Source organism: Paroedura picta, chromosome 15, assembly GCF_049243985.1.
Source record: "Paroedura picta isolate Pp20150507F chromosome 15, Ppicta_v3.0, whole genome shotgun sequence".
Taxonomy (NCBI): domain Eukaryota; kingdom Metazoa; phylum Chordata; class Lepidosauria; order Squamata; family Gekkonidae; genus Paroedura; species Paroedura picta.
In genome coordinates this window covers 4,255,569-4,265,319 of record NC_135383.1, presented here as the reverse complement: position 1 = coordinate 4,265,319, position 9,751 = coordinate 4,255,569, and the positions used below count along the sequence as shown (strand labels likewise).

The 9,751-nt window shown below is 53.0% G+C and overlaps 2 protein-coding genes across 4 annotated transcripts; both read left to right on the top strand.

Moving 5' to 3' along the window:
* The first annotated feature begins 671 nt into the window (after positions 1-671).
* ANKRD65 (ankyrin repeat domain 65) lies at positions 672-6,334 on the top strand. Of its 3 annotated transcripts, none has more exons than XM_077311891.1 (4): positions 672-904; positions 1,737-1,962; positions 2,572-3,121; positions 3,884-6,334. In XM_077311891.1, the coding sequence occupies exons 2-4, from the start codon at positions 1,739-1,741 to the stop codon at positions 4,370-4,372; spliced, it is 1,263 nt and encodes a 420-aa protein (XP_077168006.1). In that variant the 5' UTR covers positions 672-904; positions 1,737-1,738; the 3' UTR covers positions 4,373-6,334. The 3 variants fall into 3 exon arrangements, with proteins under 3 accessions (XP_077168006.1, XP_077168005.1, XP_077168004.1); XM_077311890.1 differs by having other exon boundaries at positions 1,637-1,962; XM_077311889.1 differs by lacking the exon at positions 672-904 and adding an exon at positions 1,101-1,177.
* Positions 6,335-6,471: 137 nt separating this feature from the next.
* Positions 6,472-9,556, top strand: MRPL20 (mitochondrial ribosomal protein L20). The gene is made up of 4 exons (XM_077311893.1): positions 6,472-6,727; positions 7,918-8,028; positions 8,125-8,202; positions 9,028-9,556. The coding sequence occupies exons 1-4, from the start codon at positions 6,641-6,643 to the stop codon at positions 9,202-9,204; spliced, it is 453 nt and encodes a 150-aa protein (XP_077168008.1). The 5' UTR covers positions 6,472-6,640; the 3' UTR covers positions 9,205-9,556.
* The last annotated feature ends 195 nt before the right edge of the window (positions 9,557-9,751 follow it).

Sequence of the window (9,751 nt, the reverse complement as noted above, 5' to 3'; positions counted from 1 at the left end):
ACCGGATAGTTCAGTGTCTTGCATTTTGCTCTCTGTTGTATGCAAGCTAGTGCCTCCAGTCCTGGGCTACCCGGTCAAAGCCTTGGCGAACCAAGGGATGCCAACCTCCAGGTGAAACCTGGAGATCTCCTGATGATGCAATTGATCTCCAGAATCCCCAAGATTAATTCCCCCTGGAGAAAGTGGCTTCTTTGGAGGGTGGGTTCTATGGCCTTGCACCCTGTTGAGCTCGTTCCATCAGATAGGGGCCATGGCCAAGAAGACCCTGGTTGAGGGCAGACGCACCTCCCTCAGGGCGGGGACTACCACCGTGTTAGTGTTGGACAAAATTAAGGTCTTTCTGGGTCCACAGTGGGGTTCAGTGCCCAAGAATCCATCCTCCAGGGGAACTGATCTCTGTCATACGATAACCTCTAGTCTGGGCTCTCCAGATCCCACCTGGAGGCTGGTGTTTATTGACACAGCAGCAAAGCGGAACCTCCATGCCCAGAGGCAGTCTATCTCAGAACACCATGACCTGGGGGGGCAGTCATCAGGAAAACGGTCCAACGCTGGCCTGCCGGAATGAAATCGCTACAGCAAGTCTTCTGTTTCCAAGAGAGAAAACAGGGCCTCCATCTCGGCATCTAGAGGTCACGGATGGAATGTAGACTTGTAAGGGCTTCTGTGTGTGTCTGTGCGGGGAAGGGGGGGGTGAGCACACCGACAGGCCCAGATCCCATTAACCATGAGCAGCCAAGAACTCCTCCCTCCTCGTAGAAGCCTTTTTAGTCATTAAGTAAACAGCTCTTGGCACAACCGACCGGAGTGCATTTCGAGAGAGATTGCTGGCTCCCCACCCGGACATTCGTGGACCTTTAGTGCAGGCCAAACCGGGGCTGCTGACGGAACTCCTGTTCAGAAGGTACCGAATATATATTTTCTGTAGTCCCTGAAGCTTTCTGTTTGCTAACAGCTCTGACTTGCCACTCCACAGGTCCCCAAAGAGTGTGTTATGAGCGACCTGCAAAAATCTCTGGAGGGCAGAGGAGACGCAGGGGGTCCCTGAACAAAGTCCTGTTTGGGAATTAGCTCCAATTTGCACGGGGGGGGGGGGGGGGAAGCAGCCGCACCGTTCAGCCCCTACCTGCCGTTAACTTCAAAAACGCTCAAACCAGCAGTGGGACCGAAATGCCTGGTAAGATGTGCTTATTGGTTTGGACAGAGCCCTCCACGTGCCCTGGGGATCTCGCAGTGACAAGAAGACAGGTCCCCACCTGCAAGGAACTTCCAATTTAAAACTGAGCATTCCCATTATGAATGAAAAGTGAGGAACTAAACCAATGGGTAGGAGGGAAAGAGAGCTGGGGGGCAGGGATAATTGCTGTAGCAGCTTTTGGGGGCAGAGCTGCCAGGCCAGGCCAGGGTGGGGGGTGGGGGGTTTAACTGCCAGGAAGGTTTAGCTAGAGTTAAGATGCATAATTAACTTGGCAATTATATCCGAGATGGGATTAAGTCAGTTAGCAGGATTTTGCCAATGGCCGTCCATCGGCATACAAATACAGGAGTTAACACACTGAAGTTTTCAGTTATTCTGCACACAATAGATAATGCGCTTTCAATGCACTTTAGAAGTACATTTTCCTGTTCCGCACAGAAAAACCCAGCTGCCGAAGCACATTGAAAGTGCATTATCCTATATGTGCGGAACTGGCACACATCCACTTCACGGCCTTCCCCTCCTTTCTTCTCCGGAGGCATGAGAGCTGAGGCTGAGCTCCAGAGGAGGTGGATGGTGCTGGGCGAGGAGAGGACGCGGAACGGACGTCCGGCCGGGAACCCCTGCAGAGATCACCCCAAGGAGAAGGCTTCGGTTCCCGTCCCCGCACAGGAGAGTTGGGAGGCGCTCCATCGCGCCACCCAGAGCGGCAACGTCCATCGGGTGAAGCAGCTTTTGCAACAAGGAGCCGGGACCGAATGCAGGTGCAGAGGCGGCAGGCAGGTGCTAGCAAGAATCAGGGGCCAGTCTGGGCTTGGGGCTGGGTTGCCGAGTCCTCCCCAGTGGGAACTGGGGAGCAAAGCTGCCAGCTCCGAGTTGGGAAACTCCTGGGTATTTGCGGACGGAGCCTGGAGAGGACGGTGGGGCATGACACCCTAGGGTCCACCCGCCAAAGGGAAGAAGCAGGAAATAAATGCGAAGTGCCTCCGTCACCCGGAAGTGACACGGACACGTTGGAAATGTCAGGGGCGACACTCTGGTTTGTGGGCAAAACCTCTATGGCAGAATGAGCCTCCCACCATGGAGATTTGCCCAGAAAACAGAGTGTTGCCTCCTGATGTCATCATCAACATGCTTAGGTCACTTTTGAGGGATGTAAACACACGTTAGTTTCTGATTGTCTGTTTTGGGGATAATTCTCCCCACTTCCTGATATCCCCAGGGGGAGGCACTCCAAACGGGGGGGGGGATTCCCCACCCCCACCTGGTGTATGCTAACCTCTGTGATCCCAAGGAGGAAGGACCGTGGAATCAAACCACTTGAAGCCTGGTGTGGGGGCCCTTTGACCCCTTGTTCCTCCATCCCCTGCCAGAGACCAGAACGGGTGGACACCGCTGCACTTGGCTTCCTTGAACGGCTACGCCATTTTGGTCCGCTTCCTCGTTCAGCGCGGGGCGGTGGTCCACGCTCGCAACAGGGCTGCCTACACGCCACTGCACCACGCCGCCTGGAGCGGCCACACCCGGGTGGCAGAGTTCCTCCTCAATCGGGGCACACCAGCGACCGCGGCGACGGAAGGAGGCCTGACCCCGCTGCACTGTGCGGCTGCCAACGGGCACATCCTGATGGTCCAGTCGCTCCTAGGGCGAGGGGCGGATCCTGCCGCCGTGGATGCCAACCGATGGGCGGCCTTGCACTGGGCGGCCGCCAGCAACCAGCTGCACATCATGGATTACCTGATGTCCCAGGGCGTGGCCCCGGATCTCGGTAGCAAGGGGGGAGTCACGCCACTACACGTCGCTGTCGAGGCGGGCCGAATCGAAGCTCTGCAGGTCTTGCTCGCTAAGGGGGCTGACGTGGACGCCCGGGATCCGTTGGGGAGGACGGCGCTTTTGATTGCGTCAAGCAACGGCAACGCAGAGGTAAGGCTGCGAACTTTGCCACTTTGCCAGGCCAGGCCATAAGATATCATTCCGGTTACCCAGCTCGCAATACGGTTTTTGACTAAAATACAAACATGCATTAGCACGGGGACAGTACTCAGGGACGGAGTTTATACAGTTCCGCGGGGCCAGCAAAAAGGATCTCTTCCGCCAGGCATTTGGTTGAGACAGGCACAACCAACAGCGACTGAAGGGCCCCTGCTCCTCTCCCGCCCAGAACTCCACCAGAGCGCTCTGGACCTTGTTACAACTATCAGTTATTAGTATTATTGTTATAGTTATTCATATGTTATGGATCGTTTCATGTATTGTTCGTACGTTCCATGTAAACCGCCCTGAGCCTCCGGGGAGGGTGGTATATGAATGAATGAATGAATGAATGAATGAATGAATGAATGAATGAATGAATGAATGAATGAATGAATGAATGAATGAATGAATGAATGAATGAATGAATGAATGAATGGCCTCCATAAAGGAAATGACCAGTTACTCTTGGGATGATAAGAGCCCCGGACAGGCCGGTTCTCACCTGCAGTCTGTATGTTTGAGACCCCTGTTCTATAGACTTATACCCTGGCAAGGACCCTCCCCACCTCAGCTTCCCAGCCTGGAGTTGGTGACTATAGACACAGGACACGTGCAAGCCGTATCAACAGGGCCCAGCCACAAGGTCGCTTTGAACACGCCGACCCCAAATGAGCATCCAGTCTCCCTGAATTCCTCTCGCTCTCTCTTTAGATTGTGAAACTGCTCCTCCAAGCCAAGGCAGATGCCACCATCACCGACCACTACAGCTGCTCCGCTCTCCACAAAGCCGCCACTGCGGGACACCTGCCTGTCGTCTGCCTCTTGGTCGACGGGAACGCCGCGGGAGTAAACGGAAGGGACGCTCTGCACCTGACACCACTGCACCGGGCAGCCAATGGCGGTCACGTCAGCGTCACCAGCTGCCTCCTGGACCACGGCGCCGACATCAACGCGGCCGGCTGGCTCGGCAAGACCCCGCTGCACCTGGCCACGGAGAAAGGGCACCGCTCTTTGATGGACCTTTTATTGGCCAAGGGAGCGGACCGCACACGGAGATCGTGGTGGAAGGAGACCGCCAGAGCACTGGAAGCCGAGAGGCCTGGTTCGGGAAACACTCCCAGCAGAGCCGCTCTTGGGGTCCCCCGTCTCCCCATAGCCATGCCCCACACTGCCTCCGGACTGTGTCCCCTGGCTCGCTGATGGATCACCTTTCAAATGTATTTATAGTTTTGCGATGTCTGCTCTGCTATAAGAACCCAGCTTGAGTCCAGGGCCACCTTTGTGGCCAACCAAGTTTGATTCAAGGTGTAAGCTTTTGCGTGCACACGCTCTTCCTCAGATACGTGTGCCTGCACACAAATGCTTATATACCTCAAATGAAATTTGATCAGTCTTCAAGGTGTCCCCGGACTCAAACTTGGCTCTGCTGCCTCAGACCAACACAGCCACTCATCTGAATCTGTGTTCCATTAATAATAATACCAATACAGTGTTGTCATATGTATGGAAGTCAGGATTAGATTGGAGGATTAATTACTTTATATCCTGCAGTGGACAGGAGGGGCCTTGCTAAAGTAGAGCACCTCCCCGACATACAGTAAACTCCAGCATCTGTGATTAAAAGATCTCAGCCACCAGGGATTTCCCAAAAGCCTTCTTTCTGCCCAAGACCTGCTGCAGGTCAGAGTAGGCAATACCGACTGAGAGAGATCAAGGTGGTAATGCAGTAGAAGGCAGCTTGATTATGGAATAGAGTCCTTCCAGCGATAAAAATAGGAAATTCCCCCTTAGCGGGCTGCTGCACTGTAGCCCTTAATGCAAACCTGCCACAAGCCGGCTGGGCTGAGAGTGGTGGTCCATAAATAAGTAAACTTAAATAAGAACATTGCCGGGTTCAATTATTCACCATTAGATGACCTACTTGATACTAATTCAACAGAAAGGGGTGGGGGGGGCACGCTACGGGGACACAGACAGACGGCCCAACAATTCCATAATAGGATCGGCGTTTACCGCAAGCTAACATACCGCAGTGTAATCCCCGCCTCTAATTATGACTTGCTCGTCTTGAAAATTAACTCTGCCAAGGCCCCCTCGGAATTTTCAGCCCCCCTTGAACATGTTATTGTGGCAGGAGCTCTCGTGGACTGCAGCCCGCTTGATCTGTGCGTGAGATGTGACCTTCCGTGGGCAGAGGCACACATGAATACAAACAGGGCCCAGTCAGAAGGGGAGAAATGATGACCGAGCTTTCTAAATCGATAAATAGGGAACAGGATGAACTATTGGACCTTTATTTATTTACTTATTTACTTACTTATTTACTTGCCGCCCTCCCCGAAGGCTCAGGGCAGTTTACACGAAACAAGAAACGATACAGGTAACTCCATTTGTAGTAATAACAAGGTGATAACAACAATAATATTAACATAATAACAACAATAACATTAAAGAACGATGGAAAGATGGAAACGGCAAAGCATCTTTTTCTGAAGATGTCCGACGATGGGCAATTTCTGTCATGAGTAAATTGCTCCTAGCTCCTGAGAGGAGTGAATCTTCGTGGAAATGCCAACCACTCCCAAGTTCTAGGGGCTGCCAACCTCCAGGTGGGGGCTGGGGATCCTCCAGAATTACAAACGAGCTCCAGGTTACAGAGATCCTCCCCGTGCTCTGGGGAGGTTTCTCCTCTGAACTCTGCTCTCCGCAGCGTCCAGGAATTGCCTCACCCAGTTGGCAACCCTAAGTGTTAACTTCCAGCCACTCCCAAAGGTTGCCAGCTCCCACCTGGGGAAATCTCTGGAGATTCAGGGGTGGAGCCCGGCGAGCAAAGCAGAACGCCTTCTAAAGCAGCTGCATTTTGCAGGAGACCTGGGTCCATTGTGCACACCTTGGAGCATGCCCTTTCAGCGTGCTTCTGCAGCTGGATTTTCCTGGGCAGAAGAGGGCCCATTCCGCCCACGTTGGAGAACGCATTTTCAACGCCCTTTCGAAGCAGGTTTTCCTGTTCGGCAAAAGCACGCAGGAAGTGCATTCTCCAACGTGTACAGAACGGGCCCAGGAAAACCTGTTTCCACAGTGCAACGAAACTGCGCTACCTAACTGGGGCGCAATGGGCCCAGATCTCATCCCCTGGCGAACCAATGCAATCCCGGGAGATCTCCAGCTCCCACCGGGAGGCTGGCAACTGGGAGCAGCGGGGCAACCTGAGCCGAGGACTCGCAGGAGTGGGCGGGGCCTCCGCCGGCTAATCCCGCCTCCCAAAAGGGCTCATGGGAATTGTAGTCCGTGGCCCTCTGGAGGGCCGCCGCTTGACTACCCCTGGGGGCGGCGCGAGCGGACTCGTCCTGTTCGCACCCGAGAATCGCCCGGCCGCCTCGGTCTGCGCCTGCGCGCCAAAGCGGAAAAAGAGCTCGTCCGGCGCGTGGCTGCTGCGCGCGCCCTTGCCGTCTCCTCCGCTCGGCCGCAATGGTGTTCCTCTCGCCGGCCCTGTGGATCCGGACCCGCAAGACCGATCGCTTCTGGAGGAAGTGGGAGGTGCTCAAGAATGCCCGGGTAAGGGCGCTGCAGCGGGCGGACCGGCCCCCTGCCCGCCCCCGGGCCCGCTTTGCAACGGGGGCTTGCGTTTGCTAACGATGCGTACTCTTGCACGCGGTGCAATCGGTCGGAGTCGCTCTTTTCAATCCGGATGCCTTTTGAAATCGGGCGCTGCAAAGCCGCAGTGGCTCGGGGGGGGGGGGGGGTCGCGCCCTTCCCGGGTCCCCTGCCCGGGTCCCCTGCCCCGCCGTTTCTTAAGACCCATCCCAAAGCCCCAGGAAGGTTTGGTGGGATTTGCAGCCCGAGGGGGTCCGGGGAGCAAAACGGGCCCATGCACAGGGGTGGCCCAGCATGGCTCTCCAGACTACAGTTCCCATGAGCCTCTGCCGACACGCTTTGGCCAGCCCTGCAAGGAAGTAATAAATGGATCAAGTCTTTACCCTGTTATTCCAAGGGAAGCTATGGCAGCTGTTCTGGGGCTGGCTCTGCCTCCTGGGGCAGCTGTTTTGGGCCACCCGCAACACCCCCAATAGCTGGGTCAGAATGCCAGAAAACCCAATGGGCTCAAAATGTTGGGGAACCCGTGGTTTAGAGCCACAGGCTGTATCGAAATACTCCTGTTTTTGGGGTGGGCTTCAAAAAGAAGAGGTATAAAGGTATCCTTTCTGCTCATTCAGGGAAAGGTAGGCTTTGCATATTGTTAGCTGCCCTGAGTGACTCAGAAGGGCGGGTTAGAGGTAAAAATAACTTAATATATTATTATTATAGGGACTAGTAACTCTCACTTTCAGTGTGATGGGTTGAACAAGATGAAATGTGAGTCTTAAACACACTGTGGTTTTGCGCTGTTGGTAGATGAATCTTCCAGTATGGTCAACGAAAATTTTGCAACACTTGTCAAAGCATTTGCTTTTTCTGAGGGTTTTTGGGATGCTCAATGGTGGAGTCTGTGCTGTATGGCAGAAGGTGGAGCCAGGTCTCCCCTGGTCACCAGCAGGAAATGATTACAACCTGGGAGGTTGCCAGATCCAGGTTGGAAAATTCCTGGAGATTTGGGATGGAGCCTGGAGGTTCCCTGGGGGAATTGATCTCTGGAGATAAACTGTAATACTGGTCAATCCCCAGGTCCCACCTGGAGGTTGGCACCCCTGCCCGAGCCCACTTGTGCTCCAACCTCAATTGTCTCACCTTCCACCTTTTCCTTTTAGCACTTCCGCGGACGGAAGAACCGTTGCTACACTTTGGCTGTCCGAGTGGTCCGGAAGGCTTGGTTCTACTCGACAAAAGCCAGGGCCCTGAGAAAGAGCGACATGAGGACGGTAAGGGAAAAGACTGAAAAAGCTGCCCGCATGCTTGTGAGGTTCTTGTAGGTAAAAACTCATCCTGCATTTGTGTATTTTTTTTTTAACTTTCAGTTGTGGATTACGAGGCTCACAGCTGCCGCTTTGGAACATAGGATAAAGTATCACAATTTCATCAGTGGTCTTTATAAGGTAATTTTGCTCTCTTTGTGACTTCTCGCTGCTCATGGGTTGCTTCCCCCAGGGGCTGGCCTGTGATTCTGGGATCGACCCCAGCCCCACTGTACATGCTGCCCTGGCTTCTGCTTTTAAGAATGGAGGCTGCCAAGCTTCACAAAGGCCATGTGCCCTGCGTTTGCTGTAGTTCTGGAGTCCCTGACCTTTTTGAGCCTAGGGGCACCTTTGGAATTCTGGCATGGCATGATGAGCACAGCCACAAAATGGCTGCTGCAGGAGGTGGAGCCAGACACAAAATGGCTGCCACAGCTTACCTTCCGTCATATAGCAAAAGTCCTTGTGCTGTACAGCCAGTTTCCACCTGGCCCCTCCCACTTTCCAAAAACACTTGGCGGCCACCGGGAAAAGTTGGTGGGCTCCGCGGTACCCACAGGCATCATGGTATTGGGGTCCTGTGCTTTACCTCAGGGGTAGTCAACCTGTGGTCCTCCAGATGTTCATGGACTACAATTCCCATGAGCCCCTGCAGTGACCAGAAAGAAAAGAATTTTAGCAGCATGCATTGATGCCTATGGAGAGCAGCATTCATGGCATGAATATGAGGGTGTTTAAACAAGTATCCTTAAGAATTGGGTTGGTGAAAGCAAAGTATGTGTTACATGGATCCATCTCCCCAAGGATAGATCAGTGAAATGTTGAAGGAGACAGTCTGAGAGACAGAACGACTGGCTGAATCAGAATCTAAACTTTCTTTTAATGTTCTTCTTGGTTTGAAACTGGCTCCCGAAGTCCCGGCTGTTCTCATGTCAACTCTGTGACTGTCGTTTTCATGTGTTTCAGTGTCAGGTGGAACTGAACAGGAAAGTCCTGGCTGACATGGCAATTTATGAACCAAAGACTTTCAAGTCCCTGGCAGCATTGGCTAAAAGGAGGGGAGAAGAAGGCCTGGTGGCTGCTACTGAAGGAAAAGAACCGGAGGGAATATTTTCACGCTATGTGCCATATTCTGAACGTTGAGGTCATTGGATCACTTGCTGAGATGTGCAAAAATCAAAAGTGAACACTTTGGCAAAATGTAGCCATAGGCTGAAAAGCAACTGGGGTGGGATTGTCCTTTCTTGCTTACAATTCACTCTCCGGAAATCTTTGTATGGGAACCTATGTAGCAGTTAAATGTTATTAGGGCCTGTGTTTTCAACAGTAGGGCAGGAGAGGAAGCAGCTTGTCTTAAGCAAAGAACTTTTCCCTCCTAGTTCCCTCCTCGGGCAAAGCCTTTTGGTTTCTTCATTACAGAGTGTGTTGTATATCAGATGCTATGTCAGGATTGGGGGGGGGGGGTGTCTTTTAATTAAAAGGACTGTTGAAATTGTTTGTGGCTACTGTTGTGTCTGCTGCCTCTCTGGCATAGAGCCATTGAGACTGGTTTGTGGGATGAATATGGTTGTGAAAGTGAAAATGTTCCCCTTCAAGGGCTATGATGTGCGACATTTCCACCAGCCAGTGGCAGAGAGCATGAAGGAGACAAAATCAAAACCCATCCTGGGTTTTGTTAATATGTTAATTG

What these genes read in the sequence shown, in the direction of transcription:
- ANKRD65 (XM_077311889.1), top strand. An exon ending in GGAGCCGGGACCGAATGCAG is followed by an intron (nt 1,963 to 2,571) that starts GTGCAGAGGCGG and finishes ATCCCCTGCCAG; the next exon opens with AGACCAGAACGGGTGGACAC. An exon ending in CAAGCAACGGCAACGCAGAG is followed by an intron (nt 3,122 to 3,883) that starts GTAAGGCTGCGA and finishes CTCTCTCTTTAG; the next exon opens with ATTGTGAAACTGCTCCTCCA.
- MRPL20 (XM_077311893.1), top strand. Translation starts at nt 6,641, where the DNA reads ATGGTGTTCCTCTCGCCGGCCCTGTGGATCCGGACCCGCAAGACCGAT. An exon ending in GAAAGAGCGACATGAGGACG is followed by an intron (nt 8,029 to 8,124) that starts GTAAGGGAAAAG and finishes TTTAACTTTCAG; the next exon opens with TTGTGGATTACGAGGCTCAC. An exon ending in TCATCAGTGGTCTTTATAAG is followed by an intron (nt 8,203 to 9,027) that starts GTAATTTTGCTC and finishes CATGTGTTTCAG; the next exon opens with TGTCAGGTGGAACTGAACAG.